This window comes from Hibiscus syriacus, unplaced genomic scaffold (assembly GCF_006381635.1).
Source record: "Hibiscus syriacus cultivar Baekdansim isolate YM2019G1 unplaced genomic scaffold, ASM638163v2 tig00113124_pilon, whole genome shotgun sequence".
Taxonomy (NCBI): Eukaryota; Viridiplantae; Streptophyta; class Magnoliopsida; order Malvales; family Malvaceae; genus Hibiscus; species Hibiscus syriacus.
In genome coordinates, this window is record NW_024063444.1 from 4,197,627 (window position 1) to 4,223,026 (window position 25,400).

Genomic DNA, 25,400 nt, shown 5'->3' on the forward strand with positions numbered 1-25,400 from the left:
CTTATGAAGGTGAACGATAAAGATGATGATGGTGAGGATGAATTTGTGGAAAATAGATGGATAAGTGTCCTATCAAACCCTCACAGACCCAATGAAAAGGCAAACTCGATAATATGGCTCTAAGTGTCCTATCGAACCCTCATAGTCGCAATGAAAAGGCAAACTTGATAATATGGTTCTAACCAACCCTCCCAGTCGCGATGGAAAGACAAATTGGAGTGAAGATTAATCTCCCACACAAGAACTTGAAAGAACTCCAGGAGAAGAAGCTTCGAAGGCACAAGACAATCAACACTTGCAAAAACGAACTCTCGTTGTATTATTAATCAAAGAAATTTGTTTTACAAAGTTGAGTGAAGTCTCCTTTATATGGGGGTGAGCTCTAAAGGTCATAAATAACTAATAAATAAAATAATAACAAACTAAACATGTCTTAACTCTAATTCCTAATAAAATAATAATGACTAAAATAATTTTTTAACTAAACCTTAATTCCTAATAAAATAATAAATCTAATCCTAAAAGATAATGTATCATCCTATATTAAATTATATTACAAATAATCAATATAAATATTGAAAAATCGTAATATTTACAAAATCACGTATTAATCTCGTATAAGAATTTCTGCATGCGTTGTCTTCACTAAATTGAATGTATCTTAAGTTCCCGATATCATATTGACCGGAAAACAACTGGATCCCCTTCAAAAAGTTGGTTGTATCTCCAGAAGACATGTTGACCGGAAAACAACTGGATCCCCTTCAAAAAGTTGTTGTAAATCTGCTGCTATTAGGCCTTTATGGATGAATGCTTGAACTGCGATTTGAAGCTTGTCTTTAAGAAGTTTGGTCCGACCTCGTGTGATAGGGCCAAGTGGTATAGTAAATTCATCATCCTTAGCTTTAGGGTGTGTGGTGCATGTATCAGAAATGTGTCACAATTTCATTGGAGAAATAAACTTATTAAATTAAATTGAAATTAGGACCTAATTAAAAATTAATAATAAAAGTTAATCTTGGTGATCAAATTGATTAATTCTAAAATCTAGGGGATTTAATCTACAAATTTAATACAAGACTAGAATAAAAGATTTTAAAATTAATGCTCAATTAAGGCATTAGAAAAATTAAAAACAGAATCATGATGAAATTGCATTAAATGAAAATCTAAGGAAACAAATCATACACAAGTAATGACCCAAATAGAAGAAAACAAAACAGGATTCCAACGCTATGAATACATAACTTTACAAGGACTCATGCCCTAATTATACTAAATTTATTAACTACCACGTAGACACTTTCGTCAAGTGTTAGGCATGTGGCTATATTGAAAACATTTAAATAGCTCAGTGGTCATATTAACGTTAATTTGAAAATAGTGATCATTTCGCGACTTGGCTCATATTTGTATGGTTATTTGTCTAGTTTACCCAATGTTATTAAAACCGGACCGGACCGGCCGAGTCGAACTCGAGTATTGTTGAGCTCGACTCGAACTCAAAAACTTTAAAAGTAAGCTCAATTCGACTTAAAAACTCACGAGCTAAAAATTATCAAGTTCAACTCGAACTAGAAATATAATATTGAAACTTGAACTCGAAAAGGCTCGAACTCAAAAAAAAATTAGAAGCTCGATTGAAGCCTAAAATTCGAGCTCGATTGAAGCGAAAGAATAATTCGCTCTGTGCTCACCAAAAGACTGCATGATTTTGAATGTCAAATTACCTCTATTATTTATAGAAGTCAGTTGGGATGCTCTTCTATATTTCTTAGTCATGTGAGATTGTTTTGTTCTCATATTTTTACTCTTTAAACTTTTGAGATGCTCTTCTATGTTTCTTAGCCATGTGAGATTATTTAAAAAAAATTAAACCAAATGATATCGTTTGTTGTGATTTTTTTCAACCCCAAATTTATTTTTTTGATTATAATTATATAATTATATTTATTATTTAATATGTTTTACCTTAAATATTATGTTGTAGTTGATTTAAATCATTTTATTTTACTTGATTTTATGGTTTTTAATTTATATATGTTATGACTTGTGATATTTTTATGCATTTTAATATTATAAACTTAAAAAAAATATTACATATATATTAATATTGCTTTGAATAATATGTAAAATTAAAAAAATATTATTTTATATAAAATCTGGTTCAATCGCGATTAAATCAGATTGAACCAATGAACTAGTACCTTTACCGATTCAATATCTGATCCGATTTTAAAAACATTGAGTTTACCCGAAAAACAAATAAATCCAACTGATAGCGCGTATTATACCTCCAAATTATTATTTTCTATTTTGCCCGAATATTTTAAAATTTTATATAACGCATAAGAAATAATTTTAAAAAAAGCTGAAAGAGAAAGAGAAAGAGAAAAAGAAAAAGAAAAAGGAAATCCCTTTTCTTTAGTAGGGATGGCAAAAAAACTCGAACCCGACGAGGAAAATCGAAAACCGAATTAAACGGGTCGGGTTCGGAGATGATAAACGGGGACGGGGACGGATTTGGTAATCCCTGCCCCGATTACCCGATTACCCGCCCCGATACCCGACCCGATAAATATTAAAAATAATTATTTATATATATATAATATTAATAAATTTAATTTAAATAAAAAATATATATTTAATTTAAATATATATATATACCCGGCCCGATTCCCGGCCCAATACTGACCCAATACTCTACCCAATACCCGGCCCAATATCCGTTTAAATAACCGTTTATGCTAAACGGAAATACCCGTTTCCCCGCGGTTTTCCCCGATTAAATCCCCACAGTTTTTTAAACGGGGACGAGTACCAATTTTTTAAACGAGAACAAAAAAAGGAGACCAATACCCGACCGGCCTGAACCCGGCCAGTTGCCATCCCTATTCTTTAGTCTGTACAACACAGATCTCAAACTTTCGCAATCATCGAATCTCCATATTTTCTTTCTTGAATTCTTGATTTCCTTTCTCCGTTAGATCTTGGCTTTCTTTTCTGTAATTTTCTTAATAGTAATTAGTAACAATAATTAAATATATTATTGTTTTTCCCCTGAATAAAAAGGGCGCTGTAATTTAGGCATTCTTGGGCGATTGTTTGGCAAAGAGGAGAAAGAGACAAAAACGAAAATCTAATCTTTGGGTTTTTCTTTATTCTCCCTCTTTTTTGTGATTTATGAGAATCGAGGGAGAAGAAGAATGAACCATGCCGGTACAACGTAACGGAGCACGCAAGGGCCGGGCAGCAGCACCGAAGCGACAACAGCAACAACAACAGCCGAATCCGGTCGAGGAGGGGGAAGCGATCGCGACGCGCACTAGAAGGCGGAGGCGGGCGGCTGAAGCTGCTGCGGCGGCGGAAGACGAGGAGCCTGTGATAAACAATAACAACGGCGACGGTGAGAATAAGAATACGAAACAGCAGGCGCAGGGGGGCAATGACAAGTTAGCTGTCGCGGCGGCAGTTGGGGAGAAGGAGAATAACAACAACAATGATAATAGTAATAATAATAGGGTTTTAGTGGAACGGGATAGAGTGGAGAAAGAGGAAATCGGGGATAAGGAGATGGACGGGTTCGATAACGGAGGAAGGCGGAGCAGTGATAAGGGGAATGCCGGTGAGGATGTAGCCAACACCGCCCCGATTCCTGAAAAGGTTTGAGATTTCCTTGCTATCTTTTGCTTTTTATGGTTTCCTATTTTGAAATTAGCATATATTATATTTTTTCTAAAAACTGTGAGATTAATTGATTCTCTCTCTCTCTCTCTCTCTTTGCGGAATTAGTTTGATCTTAGGATTGTTAAAAACAACCTACATGAACTTGATTTGGCTTTGGTTTTAGTCTTAAGTACAGAGTCTAGACTTATATGAAAGAGTTCTGGCTTCCATTTCTTTTATCGAAGTTTCAGTATTTGGAATCTGTTTTAATTGTCTCACTGGATGTTGTAAATGGATTCACCTCTCGGTCTTGACTTACTTGTTAAGGATGTTAAAAACTGTGAGGGTTGATTAGGGGAGATTCTTTTGGTAAAAATATGAAGGAATTATACATTGTTATTGATTTGGGTACTTGTTCAGTTTTAGCCTTAGACTTTTGTATTAGTGAAGAAAACAATGTTTATATATTTATGGAACCTGCTGGACATATTTTGTTAAAATTCATAGAGCATTGAGAGAGAAACATAATGTGTGTTTTTGATCTTTTGGATTTGTTGAACTAAAGCTCACATCATGTGTGAGAAAAAAAGCTTATATAACAATCTGCCACTTTGTTAGACTGGATATTTTTGAATCCGTGCATACTTTGCTCATCCGGTTATTCTTTGCCTTGAATTTTTATTTATTCAATTGAGAGTCAAAGACGAAGCAAACAAACTTTTATTCTTTTTCTGGCATCCCTATCTTAATCCGTAGTATTAGGCTGGACTAGTTATATTTTGTGTTCATATACATTATACACTAGTCAATATCTAATACTACAGTTGCTTACATAAAATAAATTGACTGCTCAATCTTAAATTTAATCTGATCTAGAATTATTCCTCTAAGGATTGACTAGAGTTGGTCTATAACAATTAGATTACTTGTACCTAATTATACAGTCTTATTTTTTACTGACCATTTGTCTAATACTGCTTTTTACGAATTTGTCTCTTCCATTTTGTTATCATCTCCTCACATGTATACAACGTAAATGGAAAAATTCATTGCATAAAAATAAAGAATCAGTATTTGATTTAGTTCATACAACTTATTTCAGTATCAATTAAAATTTTCTTTTGTTCTATCTTGAGTTGATTGAAAATGATTGCAATTGGAATCATTCTACAGAAAAACCTTTTTTTTTCCTTTTTTTAAATTTTATAAAATTATAGAACCTAAATATTTTGTATTTTGCTCTTGCTTTTTGTGTGTGTGTTTTTTGTAGTACACATTTGGATCTACAATCTGTGGTAAAAAGATTTTATTTAGGACCTTTTATTTTATCGTATCTTCTTAGGCTTCAATGATCACCGTACTGCAGGTTCAATTTGGGGGATCCCCATTGTATAGAATTGAAAAGAAGTTGGGCAAGGGTGGCTTTGGACAGGTATTTGTAGGTCGGTGTGTTTCTTCAGTAAATACAAAGGATAGAAATGTCTCTGGGCCTGTAGAGGTATGCCATTGTTTAATTTTTACTTTAATAGATATTGTGCTTTATCATCTTCAATGAGAACAAAAAGTTTTCATGTTTACACTCTACATGATCTCTTTGTTTTTAGGTTGCCTTGAAATTTGAGCATAAAAGTAGCAAAGGATGTAACTATGGACCGCCACATGAGTGGCAAGTTTACAAGTGAGTCTGGCTACACTTCTAGTTTATTGTAATTTTTTTATGCATATGCCTATTCGCATTTACAGATGCTTCGTCATTCTACAGTACACTTGGTGGCACTCATGGTATACCCCGAGTACACTATAAGGGCCGTCAGGGTAACTATTATATCATGGTATGCATTGCTTATTTATTGTTCCTCTTTTCTTCTTTTAAATCTTGCCTGCTTTTAGTGTTCAGGTTTGAACACCTTTCTGATTTAGGCCTTGCCTTTTATTATGCAGGTTATGGATATGCTGGGTCCAAGTCTGTGGGATGTTTGGAATATTAACAATCATACGTGAGTGCTACTAAACTAAGATGTATTCTTTATCTTATACTTGCTATTATGTTGTCTTTTTTTTGAAATTTCAGTTGCTTAATTAGAGTGTGCTCTTAATACAGAATGTCTGTTGAAATGGTTGCTTGCATTGCTATTGAAGCAATATCTATATTGGAGAAGATGCACTCTAAAGGGTAAGCAGTTCAATCCCTGAAAGCTTCTAACCTTATGTTGGCCGGAAAAGCATTTTTACCCTACCCTCCCCTGGATTGTTGAATAGCTTAACATGAGAATCATCCTCTGGATCTCTAATGGCCAATCTCTCATAACAGCAAACATTTTAGTTCTTAACTTGAGTACGATTTGTTTCTTTCACCTTATTAATAGTTTTTTCTGGTACTTTGGGCAGCTATGTGCATGGAGATGTAAAGCCTGAGAACTTTCTTCTAGGTCATGCTGGGACTCCTGATGAAAAAAAATTATTTCTTGTTGATCTTGGATTAGGTAATTTTTAGTGTTATGATTTATATGTTAAGTACTCCCAGATAAATCATCACTTCATTAATCCTAACCTGTTTTGCCAATCAGCAACTAGGTGGCGAGATAGTTCAACAGGTTTACATGCTGAATATGACCAGAGACCAGATGTTTTTAGGTACCACAACTGCTTAAATCATGATTATTGTGAGATGTTTTTGTGTACCTGCTTAATTATCTTATTTAAAGGGAGTACTTTTGTTTATTAGAGGAACAGTCCGTTATGCCAGTGTGCATGCTCATTTAGGGAGAACTTGTAGCCGGAGAGATGATCTTGAATCCCTTGCATATACACTTGTTTTCCTTCTTAAAGGCCGTTTACCTTGGCAAGGATACCAGGTTGGTCCTTTAATAAGCTCAACTTTTCTAACTCAAAATATTCTTGCTTGCATTTGCTCGTTTATATATTCATTTAGGTTTTTTCTTGTAATTTCTTTTTAACAAATGTCAGGGAGACAATAAAGGGTTCCTTGTCTGCAAGAAGAAGATGTCAACATCTCCAGAGGCCTTGTGTTGCTTTTGTCCTTTGCCTTTCATACAGTTTATTGAATATGTAGTCAACTTAAAGTTTGATGAAGAACCTAATTATGCAAAATACATATCTCTGTTTGATGGGATTGTTGGTCCAAATCCAGACATCCGCCCAGTTAACACAGAAGGTGCACTGAAGGTACAAATTATTCTGTCGATTTAAAGAGTTTTTTTGGCACTAGGCTTTATTCAGGTTGTCAAAGTAATTTTGACCATAAGAGTGTACTAATAAAAGTTAGTAAACGTTAATTATTACCAATAAAGTTTGTTTACCTTTCCTTGGCCGGTAATATATGGCATTCCTGACTTCTTTTTATATATATTATTGTAAAGCTTATTAATCAAGTTGGTCTAAAGAGAGGCCGGTTGTCTATGGATGAGGAGGAAGATGAACAACCAAAGAAGAAGGTTCGTCTAGGCATGCCAGCATTGCAGTGGATTAGTGTTTACAATGCTCATAGGCCTATGAAGCAAAGGTATTTATGCCTCAAGTTATTTGTAGTTCTGTAGTTCAGTTTTAGGGCTGCTTTCTTAATTTATTTAATCCTATGACTCTTTTTGCATTTTTTTGGGGTTAATTTCATACCAGCGTCGTTTACGGTCTGCATTTGTCATCGTTCTACACTTTAAATCTAGGGGTAAACTGATTAGTGATCTAGACCTCAGTATAGAGAATATTAAAGGATGGGAAGTCTAATCGGACATGTTTTCAGGTATCACTATAATGTGTCCAATGAAAGGCTTGAACAGCACCTTGAGAAAGGAAATGAGGATGGTTTATTTATTAGCACTGTAGCTTCCTGTGGAAACCTATGGGCTGTTATAATGGATGCTGGTACCGGATTCTCTGATCAAGTCGTTCAACTCTCATCCGATTTCCTTGATAAGGTACATCTTTTCATATACTTTATTGATGTTGAGCAATCCTCTAGTTTTTTGTGTTCCATTTTACTTTTCTCTTCTATGCCTTTTTATATTCCTGTTTAGAAGATGCTTATGAATTCAGATTCTATTAGTGATTGATTTGATGTTTTGCTGTCTTCAGGAATGGATAATGGAGCAGTGGGAGAAAAACTATTATATCAGCGGTATAGCAGGGTCTGCAGATGGAGGCTCCTTGGTAGTAATGTCAAAGGGTAAGGTTACTGTATCTGATTTCAATCAAATCTGTTTGGTTTCGGTTCACTCAGCTTCGATTGTGTCAGGTACTTCGTATTTGCAGCAGTCATACAAAGTGTGTGATTCTTTTCCTTTTAAGTGGATTAACAAAAAGTGGAGAGAGGGTTTTTATGTCACCTCAATGGCCACTTCTGGTAGCAGATGGGCAGTTGTTATGTCTCGTGGTGCTGGATTTATCGACCAGGTAATGATGGGTTTTTACATCATTTATGCCCCGGCACATCCCTTAAAAGAACCTTATGTAACCAAGTGCTTTCTGTATTTTCATTCTAGGTTGTTGAACTTGACTTCCACTATCCTAGTGAAGGCATCCATCGTCGGTGGGATAATGGGTATCGTATAACTGCTACTGCAGCGACTCAAGACCAGGCTGCCTTTATCCTCAGTGTGCCAAGAAGGAGGGCAGCAGTTGAAACACAGGAAACCCTTAGAACTTCAGCATTCCCCAGCACTCATGTGAAGGTTGATAAATTATATGAACCTTAGTAGCATTTGGCTTTCATATTCTTAACTCATCAAGTTTCTTTACAATATTGCAGGAAAAGTGGTCGAGGAATCTTTACCTTGCTTCCGTTTGTTATGGACAAACCGTCTCATGAGCTGCCCCATTCTTTTGTTTAGGATCTCCTTGGTGACATGGTTGAAGATCCGGGCCTGTCAAACTTCTCAACTAGCTATCCATATGGTCAAAACCAAGCCCTCCATCTTGGATCGATGAGGGTGTAGAGAAATTTTAAGCAGTGCAGGCTTTCAAATCAACTGTAACTAAAGTATAGAAACTTGTAGTTGAACAGTTTAGTTGCATTCCTCCATCCCCCGGAACCTGGAAATGATAGGTCAGTCTGTTAAGTCTTGCCTAGTATCGAGTACTTTTGTTTTGGGCATTTGCCAAAATGGAAAATTTTCTCATTATTTATCTGGTTCCGCATTTGAAATGAAAATTTTACCAATTTTTGGTTATTCATTAGTTATTTAAATCAACCCCTCAATAAAAAGTTGTTACTTTAAGCAAAGTTTCATGCACAAGGTCAGATGAAGGATCCTTCCAGCTCTTCTTTGTGAGCATGCAAACAGATTTGCTTACAATTGACTTCAATTTGTTTCTGCACAACTGCTTTCAAGTAATAGGCCTGCGACATAACCTCTCGAGCGGAACATTTTCCTGGTACGTAAACAAGACAAATGTTTGTGAACATTAATACAATCCAAAACATCAAATTGCAGTTATATGTAAGCCTTACATGGTGAATGCAAGCAAGCAAAAACAAAGGGAGAAGATAGAAAAAGTGTGTTATTGAGTTCCATGTACCTCGGAGTAGTCATGGTCATAACAGACCACGAATACGCACGTACAGCTTTTAGCATCATGTGTCTGCCTTTTGACATCTATAACATGGGCGTCACAGTAAAGTTGATAATACTCTTTATACTATAAATCAAAGGAAGTGAAATGGTAAGACAACGGCAAAGTAAATGTCTCTTTGATTAACTTTCTAATGCGGGGTAACTAGGCTTCAGTTTCTGCTTAAGCATACGGAACATTTTTTAACCGGACGGTGTTGGAACCACATACGAGATCAAATGGTGACAAAAAGCAATAGAATATTTTAAACAGAACATAGAAAAAGGAAAATAACAGGTAGCACAGTACGAGGCCTCCAATCTTAATCAGGTTGCATTCAGAAGGTTCTAAAGGAATAGATCGTTCAAGAACTGCAGTTTCTACATTCACCCACTCATCCTCTGCTTTATCAAACCCAGAGAATCGTACACGAACTTCCTACAATATATAATGATTTGTATGCTGTATCAAATCACTTGCAGGCTCCTTTCATAGTTTAATCAGTATCAAAGGAACCAAGCTTTAAGCAGGTTCCAGCTACTTTATATTAGAAAATACAAAATCTGTAAAAGAATCTTACAAGTTCACCATTATATAGGACTCTATAGTTGAGGAACGTTTCAACATCATACCTGAAAGCCAAAGAAATATCAGCTATATGCACTAGTTTAAGTCGCAAGCACCATATACAGTTTATGGCCCATGATTCTACACAACTTGATTAATAATGGATGCTCAATCATTTTCCTATTTTGCACACCCTCTTAGCATTCTTGATAAACTAGTTAGCTGAAATCCAATCTAAACCTGAATTTTTGAATCAATAACGGCTTCTTCGAAGGTTACATAAAAAACATTTCGATGTGTTCTGCATGACTGTCTCTAGAAATTTCCTCACCATGCATAATCTTTTGACGATCTGGCCTCAAATGACAATTCCCTAAGATCTTCAGCTGTACCTGCCTTACAAAATTACAACCAATACGAGAAAAATTTCAGTTCCAGATTCAACCAGAAAATACAAGGTGGAGCAAGAACTTTGCAAGTTGGATAAAACACTTATGTTAGACACCAGGCTACTCATTATAGTGATAATTGTAACAGTTGGCTTCAATTGTAAAAGACTACATGGTGACTTTGTCTTGAAAAAGAACCAACTTGAATGATAAGTTAGGTTGACATACTTCTATCAAGGATGTGGGCTAATCGCGATAGTAATTCTGCTTCTAAACTGAAATTTAAATGAAGGGTATTAAGAAAGCATCCACAAGCACAAGTTGAATGTTTTGTACCCATAAATAAGCATCCCGGCCAAATTTACAAGTAGCAGTCAATTGGTAAGGGTTTAAACTTTCATGATTTTAGCTTTTAAGCTCTACAATGATTACAATATTTCTGCATTTATAAATCTTTTAAATTTCATGAAAGTGACTGCTTAATGTCATTGTATTAAACTACAGCGTCAACGCATCGTAACGGCTGCATCTTAACTTCTTTCAAGGTTACTGCGACAGGGGGAACCACAATTTAAAATCACAGTTATTTTTAAGAAACAAATCACGTCATAATGTCCACAACTGCCACGCCGCAGCCTGAACCTCAATTTAGCACTATGCATAATGTACCAAGTGATACTAAGCAAAGCCGGGCCATGTAGTATGAATCAAAGGACAATTCCCCAATAACTACCAGATATTCACCAATAAATTGCCCTAAAAATGTAAATTTCTAATGGCAATAAGTGAAACCTTTTCTTCTTTGCATGAATTCTAGCGGTTTGCTTGAGTTTGCATCAGAAAGATCAACAAAAAGTTCAATGGCCAGTGCTGGTGAATCTTGTTCAGTTTGCTTCTCCAGTTGTTTTTCTTGGAAAAAATGTTGGACCTAAAAAATGAAAACAGAACATACTTGTGAATGTGGATATGAACTTACCATGAAATCCATCCCTTCAATTAAATAAAACGAACTTGTTGCCATGTTAGATTTTCCCAGACGGTTAGAAGAGGATCTGATAAGACAAAGCAAACCCCAAAAGTTAAAAAAAAAAAAAACCATCCTTTTCATTAATAAAATAGAAGAATCTTTCAATAAAAAAGTAAACATTTACACATCGAGTACTGGTTTTTCCCCCCTTTTAATTCACCTAAAGTTGGTAGCTAGCTTCTTGCAGAACTCCTCATTAAGTGTCTCATCTCCTTTTGCCTTGTAATGGTTCTCCATTTGGACAACCTTTTTAATAAATAAATAAAAAAGAAAGTTCAGGGAAACAACTATGTTTTGCATGCAGACTAAAGAGGGATGATCAAGAGGAACAAACAAAAAGAAAAATTAAAACGGAGCAAGACGCTCACATTTGTTTGATTATAAAAAATACGAACTTTAAGATGCGGAGGTTAAGAGAGTGGGGAATTCATGGCGGTTAACAAGTTAAAAAGGCCCAGAAAAGAGAGAAGGGAGAGTTACCTCAGCTAAGGTGAATTCAGATGGGGAATCCCAGGAATCATTGTCCTCCATTTCTGACCAAGAATCTCAAATCTCTGGCAACATACACAGAATCTTCAACAGTAGATTTGCAGTTTATAGTATGGTGTAATACGAGAAGAGTGGGAAGGTTTGGATTTTAAACCATCTCTTCACCGAGTCTCACTCAACACTTAAATCTGGCCCACCCCAATCCTTCTTTTTAGGATCCCCCCCCCCCCCTTCTATTTCTCATATTAAAACTCGACTGGACTTAAAAGAAAATTATTTTCTTCGATTCAATATTAAAACATTTGAATTATTTTTATTGTCTTCAATTCGAAAAAAATTAAATTTAAATTGAGTTACAAGATATAATTTAAATAACTTAAAAAATTTTAACAATAAGAGGATTAATTTTCAAAAAAAAAAAACAGACATATTATTCATGCATACAATAGGTAAAGTTGCTTCCATTGCATACTTCACAAACTCTTCACCTTCACCATTTTCTTCCCCGTGGGCTTCCTCCAACCCGAATAGCTTTGGTGGTTTGTTGATGAAGTTTGGTCTTGGGAAATAATGGATTAGAGACAATCTATGGAGGGATTATAACACGTGAGTTGAATATAAATATGAAAAGTTTATAAGCACACATGTTTTTTATATTACTATTGACGATACATATTTTGTAAATACAATTGTTTAAATTCGATCTTCTAAAAATAAAAATATTTCTTTTATCACTAAAATAAAGTTTCTATTAGCATGTGCTAGGGTTTCCCCCCTCTTTTACAAATACTAATAGCATATGCTTGTTAATGAGCAGTACTCATGTCTTATGGCATTGTTGCAAATCCAGGTTGTCCTTTATTTTAGAGTTAAAAATGGACCAGATTGTCTAGAAATGTAATTTGTAGAACTAATTTGCAAAAATATCAAATAAATTCCTTTCCGTTTTGGCAACCATATTTTCCCTCGTCTTTTAAATGATTATTCTAATTAGAGGGCTTGTGGCGATGTTATATCACATCGACTTCAAAATAATTCCATTAACACTAACTGATAGAGTAGTTACTGTATCGTGGAAGAATTTTTTTTATCAATTAAATTATTTAATTATTTAAATAATATTAACTAGTATTAATTAAACCACTTACGGTTAATATACGACTGTTATTATTACTCTAAGAATGAATACGATACACCATTGATTTTTTTCCTCAGAATTAAATTTGAGTATCGATAATCATGACCCTAAACTTAGGTTCCCCCAACAAGAATTCTCATATTAACTCCTTCAAATCAAGCTCATACTTCATGTGCACATTGTTTAAGCTCAGACACAAATTTAGGCAGCGATGGATTATATGGGAGTCGAGTTAAAATTTTAAATTAACATATATTTTAGATTTTGTTTACATATTCTATCCATAATATAATTTTACTCTTAAAATTATATAAATTTATTATCTTCTACAGTATTATAAATTCGTCACTCTAACATAAAATTATGCGTCTATCCCTAACTTGAGTCATATTTCTTAAACATTAAAACAACATTTTTCACAACATACAAGCATCAAAATACACACTTAAATACAAAAAAAAAAGATACCAAAAACACCAATGTCATTAAAAATAACCCAAATCTTTAGCAAAACCGTATGGCACTTCAAAATTTAGGGTTTGACAAACCTCAAATGCAACACACATAGTCCTCAAATATCTATCTTCAGCCACCTTGCCCTTGCCTTTGCACCTTGAAGGCTCACCACTTCTGGGACCATGAACCAAAAGACTACATTAAATCCAAAATTGTGTAAACAAACCACGAATGGGTGAGAATGCATTTTCCCTACGTGCTTCCGAAAGTCTTAAAGATTGTTACTTTACTCGAGAAAGATGGAGAAAGGAAGCATTTTTAGCAATGGTGAATGGGGGAGATGAAAGGGACCAGAGAAATGAGTTGAGAGGGGACAAAGTCTGAATGAGTTTACATAAATATAATTTAATTACGATTTCATTTGTTGACATATTCACAATTAGAAGGTTTGACTGGTTCAAGTCTTGGTAACCCATTCACCTCTCTCAATTTTATAATAATAAAACATATGATGTAATTTGATGATAATTTAAAATATTGACATCGTACGCATTAAATGATAACTTAAAAACATCTACTAATAAGATAACCAGGTTCAACTAGGGAATGACATGACTAGGGAACGACATATGAATTAGACCCGACGGATTTTGACCTAATTTAACCCAATTGAGTCGCTTTTTAAAAAAATATATATATTCAGATCGGGTAGGGTTGAGTTGGGTTCAGATTTATGGTGAAAATACCTAAGCCAAAAAATTATAATTTTACTTTATATATTTAAGAATAATTGCAATAATACTCTTATATATATATATTTTTCAATTAAATTCCTAACTTTATTGAATAAAAATAATATTTTTTTAATAAATATTATTTCGGATCGGATCAGATCGAGTTTCAATTTTATCTTAAAAATCAAATTTAGTGGAATGTACTGTTTATTTTTTGAATAGAGTTCAGGTCAAGTATAAGAAGTATACTTTTTGGATCGGGTCGAATGGACCGAAATCCAACCCGATCCAGATCCATCTCTAGGTTCGACGACCGGCATGGAATTCTTCTATTTGTTCTCAAACCATATTTTTTTTAATGATTATATTCATAATATTATATGTTTAAATATTGCATTCATGTTATGTAATTATAACTCTACAAATGGACTAGATCAGTTGTTCCAACTTTTTATTTATATATATTTTCGGAAACGTTGGCCGTTTCTTCGGTAGCAGCCAATTTGTCGACCGAGTTTTGTTCCCATGTTCTTCATTCTTAGTCCTGCGGTCACGCTCACAAATACTGTTTCTTAGCAGCCTTATCTTGTTTGTTTATGGCTTAATTGGTCAGCACATCCTTAAATTATGATTTTCATTTTATATTATTTCTTATATTTTTAGATATTATAATTTCATTTTGGAATTATGATTATTCCTTTAAGTTAGTCCTCAAACTTTTAAATGTTCAAATTTAATCTACAATCTATAACCCTCGTTATAAATTGGTCTCCTAGCTTTTTAATCTTTTCATTTCATCAAAATTTGTAATTAGTTTAAACTACGATTTAATTTAAATTTTATTTTTTAAAATATATAATAATATAGTTTGACCTAACTCTTTTACTAACCGAGGATGTGATTATCGATAGTTTGTGATGAAGTTCAAAAATCCAAAAGTCTGTTAACTTATTTAGAATGGAAATCATAATTTAATAACAAAATTAGAATATTTAAATATTTAAAAATCAATTCAAAATGAAAATCATAATTAAAAAACATTGTAATTAATTTATTTTTACATCAGTGTTACGATATATGCAAAACTTCTAGAAGACCACGTAGTCTTATTGATTTTAATAGATTTATAGGAAATGCCGCCGAAACTGTGGTGATGATTCTACCCAAGGTCTTATTAAATAGAAAGATTGAGATTTGAGTCTTGAATTTTATAATATGTAAAATAAAATTTTTTTTTTGAATATTATATAAAAAAATATTTTAACAAATGATTTTTGATATAATAATTATATATTTTTTAAAAAAAAATTCTCGTTTTAAAGGATATTGAATATTTGAACATGTTCCATCTAACATTATTCTATTTACTTAGGGTTAGGGATGGGTATGAGACTCGAACCTGATGGGTTCCGACCTGACCCGACCCAATCGGATTGGGTTTTAAAAAAAATTAAGGTTCGGGTTGGTTTTTAATGTGATGTTCGGGTCGAGTCGGGTTTAGGGTGAAAAATACCCGACTTGACCCAAAAAATATATATAATTTTACCTAATATATTTAGGAATAATCACAATAATACCCCTCCATATATTATTTTTTTTCAATTAAGTTACTATTTTTATTGAATAAAAATAATATTTTTTATTATTTCAGGTCGAGTGAAATCTTGTTTTGATCGGGTCGGATAGGGTCTAGGGTGAAGGATTGCTTATTCTCGAGTCGGGTTGGGTGGACCAAAAACCTGACTCAACCTGACCCATGCCCATCCCTATTGCATCAACGACATATCAATTAAACCAAATCCACTCGATTAATTTGAATTATATTACGTGTGTATCAATTATTAATGACTTAGATATATATTATTTATACCTATAATTATAAACATCTTACATAACGAACTTGGTATGTTATAACATGGTAGGAATTGTTCTGGTAATACAAACAGCAAACTCGGTCAAATTATGTTCCAGGTTCAAAGTTTCCAAAGCTAAAAACGCAGGCATAAAAGTCAATAAAATTAAAACAAAATTCCAAATTCATCATGAAAAAGAATTAAAAAAAAAGAAAAAACGTTTGTGACTGATACTCTAATACAATTTTTAATGCGACAAGATGGCATGGTAAGAGCAAGTAGTAGCGTACAAACAAACAATGGATCGGTTGGTTGAGACAGACGCAAGATTTTATGTTAGGAGTGACGAACATTAATTTATAAGATTTCAGTTGACGAACTTTAACTTATAAAATTCTAGTGGAATGAAAATATATTTTCAATAAAAAATAAATAAAAAATCTAAAAAATCTAAAATATATTTCAGAGAATCTCTCCTAGGTCCATTGTTTTGGTCATGACTGCCATGCCAATCTTGACCCATTAAAACATCTTATGCACAAATTTGTATATTCATATATCATACATACGTATCTATGATTTTTTTAATATATTTTATTTAAGTTTAATACTTTTATATCTATTATAAGTTTATTTTTAATTAATACATCGTATAATTACAACTAACGTAAAATATTATAATAAACAAATAAAAAATATGAATATATATATTCTAGAAAGATCTGATTTGAAGGATTTAGCCCTTACCGAGGATATAACCTCTGACAGGAAAGTATGGAGACTTAAGACCAGGGTAGTCGAATAGTTTGGATCACAACCATAAGGTGTAGCATCTCTGTCTTCTTTTTAATGTCTTTGTAGTAATTTCAATGACTTCTACTTTTTATACAGTTTCTGTCATTGGAATCTATGAAGGCTTAGAACTAATGTAACGGAGTAGTGTTACCTAAGTTTAGGTTTTAACCCAATTGACTTTATTCTTTCTCATAACTTGTTATCGCTGATTACTGTATATCCTTCTCTTCATGTTTCCTTTTTTATTTAAATCTAGTCGGACTTACGTTTCTGTCTATATGTAGAGATTTTTACACAGGGATTTATTTGCAGAGATTACTTCCCATTATAGATGTGTATATGAAGACTGCTTATGAAGACTCTTCAACTATGTATTTATTTATTTATTTATTTATTTATACATGCATTGTATTTTATCTTTATTTTTAATTTTCTGACTGCCGGAGGTCTTTCACGGAAGTTGCTCTCTACCTGGCGTTGGGAGCAACCTACTATCCTACCTCCCCTTATCCCATTATATATGAGAATAGGGTTTTATTGTTGTTGTATTCTAGAAAGATTAATAAATAAATATATATCTATTCTGGATAGGGATGACAAAAAAATCCGAACCCGACTGGAAAAATCGAAAATCGAATTAAACGGGGACGGGGATGGGGGAAAATTATTTATGCTAAATGGGGACGGGGACAGGTTTGGTAATCCCCACCCCGATTACCCGACCTGATAAATATTAAAAATAATTATTATATATATATAATATTAATAAATTTAATTAAAATTAAAATTAAAATATATATATATAATATTTATATATTTAATTTAAATATATATACCCGACCCGATACCCGTTTAAATAACCGTTTATGCTAAACGGGGATACATGTTTCCCCACGATTTTCCCCGATTACCCGATGGGGATCCCCGTTTAAATCCCCGCAGTTTTTTAAGCGGGAACATGTACATGTTTTTTTAAACTGGGACGAGAACGGGGATCAATACCCGACCCGTTGCCATCCCTAATTCTGGATGACAACAAAGACATACTTACATTATAATATGGATTATTTTATTTTTGGACTTGATCAAGTCTCAACTCATTTTTATTTAATTATTTGTTTAGGTCATGTTGGACCGGACTCATCTTTATCTTAGCTCTAAATTTATTTATTTATAGATAATATTAAAAGGATGCTATCATGGAAGTAACGGAATGTAAATTGTGATAGTAGGTTGATAATGCTATAATAATGATACAATTAATTGATTAACTAGATACTGCAGTTGATAATTCTGTAGCTTTTAATTAAGGGTAAACTTCTTTAATTGTCATTCAACTTTAGAACTCGTATTCATTTTACCATCGAACTTTAAAACGTTTTGCCTTCGTCCTATGTGGTAATACGGAAGTGAAGATACTATATCGTAGCAACGCCTCCCATTAAAAATTTAAAACAAAAAAAGCGTCGATTTGAAAGAACGCCAATTTGTCACATCATCTAACTGTTAACGAGTTAATCATCTAGTAGTTACATTCGAGTTAAAACAAAAATTTAGTGTCAAAATTATATAAAAGAAAAATCAGTGATAAAATTAGTAAAAGCTTAGAAGTAAGTGACATTAGGGGGAATTTACATTTTAGTTAAATAGCAACACTTGGTCCAACATATCCCTGAAATATTAAAAGTTGTAAGACACCAACCGCAATTGACTTCAAAACAAACGGCCAATCTCTTTTGTTAAATCGTCATCATCAAGCAATAAGCAGGCCCTTCAATATTTTTTATTCGTTACTGATTTGTATGTATATGTATCCTTTCATTCACTCTTCATTGAACTCGCGCTTCCTCCATTTTTGCAAGAATTTCGGAGGACTGAAGAAAAACAAAAAGAGCCCCAAATAGTCAAAACTCTCAAATAATCCCAATTACCAAAACATCAATCTTTTTATTCTGAGGATTGGAAAACATGGAGGGCTTAGAACGAGCTCGGAATCCGAGCAAGAGAGCAGGGCATAGTAGCATAGGAAGGAGCCTCAGCAGGAGTAGCTGGAACATGGAGGATGTGTTTTCGGCCGGCTCGATGAGTAGTCGCCGAGTGGAAGACGATGAAGAAGCTCTCAAATGGGCGGCTATCGAGAAGCTACCGACGTACGATCGATTGCGAACCAGCATCATGCAGACGTTTGTCGACCATGAGATCATTGGGAACAAGATGGAACATAGAGCAGTTGATGTTAGAAACCTTGACATCAACGACAGACAGAAGTTCATCGACATGCTCTTCAAGGTTGCCGAGGAAGATAACGAAAAGTTCTTGAGGAAGTTCAGAAATAGGATCGATAAGTAAGTTCTTCATTTACGAAATTTCTCTGTCTTAATTACATCATCTTTTCCTTGATAATGTTATGTATATGTTTGTCGGATTGGTCGAACTAGTCTAATTGTTGTGTAATGACATACATATTTCTTGGGATCACAGAGTTGGGATTCAGCTTCCGACTGTAGAAGTTCGGTTCCAGAACTTGACGATTGAAGCTGACTGCTATGTCGGCAGTCGAGCTCTCCCGACGCTTCCGAATGCTCTTCTGAACCTTGTGGAATCGGCTCTCGGCTTGGTCGGAATCCGATTTGCCAAGCAAACAAAACTCACCATCCTTAAAGATGCTTCCGGGATCATTAAACCATCAAGGTACACATTAATTTAAAAGCACCTACAGGCTGCAAGGCATACATCATTTAATTTGTCACTTTATTTTGTGTTTATCTACTTATCTTTTTTTCGCAGGATGACACTCTTACTAGGCCCACCTTCTTCTGGGAAAACAACCCTTTTGCTTGCAATGGCTGACAAGTTGGACAAAAGCTTAAGGGTTAGTTACAATCAAAATTAAATAGTAATATATTCGTGTCGTGTTTGTATTTTAATCCGAACATGTCGGTATCCGTTCCGTTGATGTGTGAAACAGGTTAGAGGAGAAGTAACATACAATGGATACAAACTGAATGAGTTTGTTCCTAGAAAGACATCTGCTTATATCAGTCAAAATGATGTTCATGTTGGAGAAATGACTGTGAAAGAAACCTTGGATTTCTCGGCCAGATGTCAGGGTGTCGGGACTAGATACGGTAAGAACAATATATCTACCGCAATTTGTTCTTAATTAAGTTACCAGTATGTTATGTTTGTCTGATGATTTACTGAAAATTGATTTTTTTTTTTTTTTGTAGATTTGTTAAGTGAGCTAGCTAAAAGAGAAAAAGATGCTGGGATTTTACCAGAAGCTGATGTAGACCTATTCATGAAGGTTTAAACAAATTTCATAAATCCAACAAATCTTACGTTCAAATTTGTTAAAACTTATCACATCATAACGTGCTTTTGAACGTTGAAATTTGCAGGCAACTTCGGTGCAAGGAGTTGAAAACAGCCTTATGACTGATTACACTCTCAAGGTAAGTAAATTCGTTATAATCTACCATTTTCCCACAGGTAAAAGAATATGATTCTTCCAAGAAAATAAGAAGAAAATGATCTGCAATGGCAATAAACAAAGATTAAATTATGTGTTCTAACGTCATCGTGGTCCCTGTTGTTGAATTGGTCAGATTTTGGGGCTTGACATTTGCAAGGACATCATTGTTGGTGATGATATGCACCGTGGAATTTCTGGAGGTCAAAAGAAAAGAGTAACAACTGGTTGGTTAATTTTATTTTACTACTCTTATCTTCTTGATAATTTGTGCTTTGTCCTGATTTAATTTTTACTGTACTGATGTAACTTTTTGTTTATTTATTACAGGGGAGATGATTGTTGGTCCGACCAAGACACTTTTCATGGATGAAATATCAACCGGTCTAGATAGTTCGACGACGTACCAGATAGTGAAGTGTTTGCAGCAGATTGTACACCTATCAGAGGGCACAATCTTGATGTCCTTGTTGCAGCCTGCTCCGGAGACTTTCGATCTCTTTGATGATATCATCCTCTTGTCTGAGGGCCAGATCGTGTATCAGGGTCCACGAGAGTACGTTGTTGAGTTCTTTGAGAGCTGTGGCTTCACATGTCCCGAGAGGAAAGGAACTGCAGACTTTTTGCAAGAGGTAATGGTCCCGAGTTTTCGACTATAGCGATTGCAAATTGTGATAATTTGTGCAACATAAGGTGACAAGCTAGTGAAACTGTGATAGGTTACCTCGAAGAAGGACCAAGAGCAGTACTGGGCAGATAAGAGGAAGCCATACAGATACATTACAGTACCCGAATTCGCTAACAGGTTCAAGCGTTTCCATGTCGGAATGCAGCTAGCGACTGAGCTCGCTGTTCCTTTTGACAAGTCAAGAGCTCATAACGCAGCATTGGCCTTTGAAAAATACTCGGTCTCCAAAATGGAGCTTCTTAAGGCCTGTTGGGACAAAGAATGGCTACTGATCAAGAGGAATTCTTTTATTTATGTGTTCAAGACGGTCCAAATTATAATCGTAGCAATCATTGTGTCCACATTGTTTTTGAGGACCGAAATGGACACTAGGAATATAGAAGATGGACAACTCTTTGTTGGTGCACTTCTATTCGGAATGATCATCAACATGTTCAATGGTTTTGCCGAGCTCTCTCTCATGATCAGCAGGCTTCCTGTATTCTACAAGCAAAGAGACCTTTTATTCCACCCTGTCTGGACTTTCACTCTGCCGACTTTCCTGCTCCGGGTTCCGATATCTATTCTGGAAACCACTGCTTGGATGGTCGTAACATATTACACTATTGGATATGCACCTGCGGCCAGCAGGTAAACCAAATCGAAGCAATTCATTTACATGTCGTTACACTGATCAGTTTGTCTTTCTTGATCAAGAAGTTAAAACAGCAGCTGATGAAATTGGTATTAAATTGCCAGGTTTTTCAAGAACTTCCTGCTGGTGTTTTTAGTACAACAAATGGCAGCCGGTCTCTTTCGACTTATTGCTAGCATATGCAGATCAATGATGATAGCTAACACTGGTGGGACTCTCACTCTTCTTCTCGTGTTCATGCTCGGAGGATTCATCGTTCCTAAAAGTAAGAACAAAACCCGAAAAAAGAAACCTTGACATAAGAAAAATTCTTCAGTTTGTTATGATACTAAAAAGTTGACTAATATCGGTGCTTTCTTTTGACAGATGAAATTCCGGATTGGTGGGGATGGGCTTACTGGATTTCACCTTTGACTTATGGTTTCAATGGTTTTACTGTGAATGAAATGTTTGCTTCGAGATGGAGGAACAAAAATGTATGTTGTTCAACCTTGTAACACAAGTAAAAGATGAATTGGCGGAGAATACGAAAATACATATACATTTCCAAGTAACCAAGTTGGAACTTTGTCCACAATGCAGGCTTCAGACGGTTCACCGAACTTGGCGGTACAAGTGCTCAGAAGCTTTGATGTTCCGAATGACAAAAACTGGTATTGGATCGGTGCAGGTGCTCTTATGGGGTTCTCGGTGCTCTTCAACATTCTCTTCACCTTCGCGCTCATGTACCTAAGCCGTAAGTTTAAATTTTTTATTGGGCTAATGTGATCCCCTTCTTGCCTGTGTTTATCTCCTTTTAGTTGGCTGATCTTTTATGTTTTGTTGCTTGGTAATATAGCCCTTGGAAAGCCACAGGCTATAATTTCGGAGGAAACATCACAAGAGCTGGAGGACGACCATGAGGATTTGAATGAAGAACCAAGGTTAATGAGACCAGAATCGAGCAAACATTCGTTCTCTGCAGGCGCAAGCATTGAACGTAAGAAATATATCAAAATGGACTGTTTTGATTCTGTTTTCTCTTGTACCTTAGTTTTCAATATTGATTATAATGTTGTTCATATGAAAACTTTCAGGAGAAATGGCGATCCGGAGAATGAGCAACCGAGCCAATTCCAATGGAATGAACAGGAATGATTCTTCGATTGATGCCGCCACTGGTGTTGCTGCAAAGAGAGGAATGGTTCTTCCCTTCACTCCTCTAGCAATGTCCTTCGACGAAGTCGATTACTATGTTGATATGCCACCTGTAAGTTACATTTTGCACTCTCTACAATTTCTGTTTCTTCAGACAATAGAAAAGTAAATACATAAGCGTTACAATCGTCACCACAGCCGTGGTTTAAAAATCAAAGCATTTCAACAGGAAATGAAGGCACAAGGAGTCGGCGAGGACAGGCTACAACTACTTCGGGGAGTAACAGGTGCATTCAGGCCCGGAGTGTTGACTGCATTGATGGGAGTCAGTGGAGCAGGAAAGACAACATTGATGGATGTTCTAGCAGGAAGAAAAACCGGTGGATATATCGAGGGCGATATCAAAATATCTGGGTTCCCTAAGAACCAAGAAACCTTTGCAAGAATTTCTGGATACTGTGAACAAACTGATATTCACTCACCACAAGTTACTATCAGAGAATCGTTAATTTACTCGGCTTTCCTCCGACTTCCGAAAGAAATCAGTAATGAGGAAAAGATGGTAAGATCTTTGATCTGCACAACTGCCTGTGGCATTAGTATTTACTTTAGACTCAAAACATTATTTGTTGTTATCTTTCAGATTTTTGTGGATGAAGTGATGGAACTAGTCGAATTAGGCTATCTCAAGGATGCCATAGTAGGGTTGCCTGGAGTCACAGGGTTGTCAACAGAGCAAAGAAAGAGATTGACGATTGCGGTAGAGCTTGTTGCTAATCCCTCAATCATTTTCATGGATGAACCGACATCCGGTCTTGACGCAAGAGCAGCAGCCATCGTCATGAGGACGGTCAGAAACACCGTGGACACAGGAAGAACAGTGGTCTGCACTATTCATCAACCTAGCATTGATATCTTTGAAGCCTTTGACGAGTTGCTGCTGATGAAGAGAGGAGGCCAGGTGATTTATGCAGGACCATTAGGACGGAATTCTCAGAAGATCATCGAGTATTTTGAGGTATGAAACTATAACAAGATTTCCCATATCTGATGCACTGAAGACGAAAACATTATCTGATTCGCCTCGTATTCGGTTGCAGTCAATCCCTGGAGTCCCCAGAATTAAGGATAAGTACAATCCAGCAACATGGATGCTAGAAGTGAGCTCTATAGCTGCTGAAGCTAGGCTTGGGATCGAATTTGCCGAACACTATAAATCGTCTTCCTTATATCTGTAAGTCCAAATATAAACCAGAAGAATACTGATTCAGTTGTTTACATTTTTTTGGGCTTAGAGCTAATACATGTTTCTTCGAGCAGGAGAAACAAGGCGTTAATAAATGAGCTAAGCGCACCGCCGCCGGGAGCTAGAGACCTCTTTTTTGCCACACAGTACTCACAAAATTCATGGGGTCAATTCAAATCATGCTTTTGGAAACAATGGCTGACTTATTGGAGAAGTCCAGATTATAACCTTGTCAGATACTGCTTCACTCTGGTGGCTGCTCTCTTGGTCGGTTCGATTTTCTGGCAGGTTGGCACTAAAAGGTTCGTCGCTATTTCCCGATTAAGTCGTCATTACTAGTACCCTACCTGTCCCCAACATAAGAGATTGTTTACAATCTTTTTTTATCTTTGTTCCAATGGTTCAGGGAGAGCTCATCTGATCTTACAATGATAATCGGGGCAATGTATGCTGCAGTCATATTTGTCGGAATTAATAACTGCTCGACAGTACAACCGGTAATAGCCATCGAACGAACGGTGTTCTATCGTGAAAGAGCGGCTGGGATGTACTCCGCGTTACCTTACGCCCTCTCACAGGTGAGGATTCACCTGCATTTACTTTGATGCCATTCTTATTCGCCTGCAGCTGATTTTGATCATTGAATTTTGATTACATGACATGCAGGTGTTTTGTGAAATACCTTACATATTTTTCCAAACAGCATACTATGTACTTATAGTGTACGCTATGGTGGGCTTCCAATGGACAGTAGCAAAGTTCTTCTGGTTTTTCTTTGTCAACTTCTTCACCTACCTTTACTTCACCTACTACGGAATGATGGTTGTCTCGATCACGCCGAACCATCAAGTCGCAGCTATATTCGCCTCGGCTTTCTATTCGGTCTTCAATCTTTTCTCCGGCTTCTTCATTGCAAGACCGGTAAGTTTAATTCCTTCACAAGCAAGCGTGTACCTTAACCACTTCTTAATCATCCACGACATAAGCTGATACAAACTCGTTTCTTCTTGAAATTTCAGAGTATTCCCGGTTGGTGGATCTGGTATTACTGGATTTGCCCGGTCGCATGGACAATTTACGGACTAATCGTGTCGCAGTACGGCGATATGGATGATCCCCTTTTCGTACCTGGTGACTCGCGTAACTATACAATTAAATCGTATATCGATCACCGATACGGCTTCAAGTCGGACTTCATGGGGCCAATTGCCGGAGTTTTGGTCGCCTTTGCAGCGTTCTTTGCCTTCATGTTTGCCTACTGCATAAAGACACTCAATTTCCAGAACAGATAAAAGGGATTTATGCAGGGAATTCTTCTTCAAGCTACCATCCAAAACATTCAAATACGATTAGTTAATAATTTCTACGAATTTCAGATACTGTTTTGAACTTTATATTGCTTATGCATACGCATCATATAGTATAGACGATGACGAGGAGTTTAGTTTGCAAAAATGTTTAACTAGTTGTACCTGGCTGGAAATGTAAAGTTTTGTTGGATCATACTGCAATATATGTAATTATTAATCATAAACCATGTG

The 25,400-nt window shown here is 35.4% G+C and overlaps 2 protein-coding genes and 1 pseudogene across 2 annotated transcripts; 2 read left to right on the forward strand and 1 right to left on the reverse strand.

The window, feature by feature from the left end:
- Positions 1–2,975: 2,975 nt before the first annotated feature.
- On the forward strand, positions 2,976–8,804 carry LOC120185543 (casein kinase 1-like protein HD16). The gene is made up of 16 exons (XM_039189729.1): positions 2,976–3,663; positions 5,033–5,164; positions 5,271–5,344; positions 5,429–5,498; positions 5,608–5,663; positions 5,768–5,839; positions 6,055–6,149; positions 6,234–6,300; positions 6,392–6,521; positions 6,634–6,852; positions 7,047–7,189; positions 7,427–7,601; positions 7,759–7,849; positions 7,919–8,076; positions 8,166–8,354; positions 8,432–8,804. Exons 1-16 carry the CDS (start codon positions 3,214–3,216, stop codon positions 8,489–8,491), a joined length of 2,181 nt encoding a protein of 726 aa, XP_039045660.1. The 5' UTR covers positions 2,976–3,213; the 3' UTR covers positions 8,492–8,804.
- Positions 8,805–8,939: 135 nt separating this feature from the next.
- On the reverse strand, positions 8,940–11,872 carry LOC120185615 (annotated as a pseudogene).
- A 6,640-nt stretch (positions 11,873–18,512) lies between these two features.
- LOC120185828 (ABC transporter G family member 36-like) lies at positions 18,513–25,153 on the forward strand. Its single transcript, XM_039189935.1, has 21 exons — positions 18,513–19,027; positions 19,164–19,373; positions 19,470–19,554; positions 19,651–19,810; positions 19,913–19,989; positions 20,084–20,137; positions 20,291–20,381; positions 20,485–20,786; positions 20,874–21,472; positions 21,581–21,741; positions 21,843–21,952; positions 22,059–22,212; positions 22,315–22,455; positions 22,553–22,725; positions 22,843–23,175; positions 23,257–23,631; positions 23,714–23,847; positions 23,934–24,161; positions 24,266–24,437; positions 24,526–24,780; positions 24,879–25,153. Exons 1-21 carry the CDS (start codon positions 18,651–18,653, stop codon positions 25,149–25,151), a joined length of 4,464 nt encoding a protein of 1,487 aa, XP_039045866.1. The 5' UTR covers positions 18,513–18,650; the 3' UTR covers positions 25,152–25,153.
- Positions 25,154–25,400: the final 247 nt, after the last annotated feature.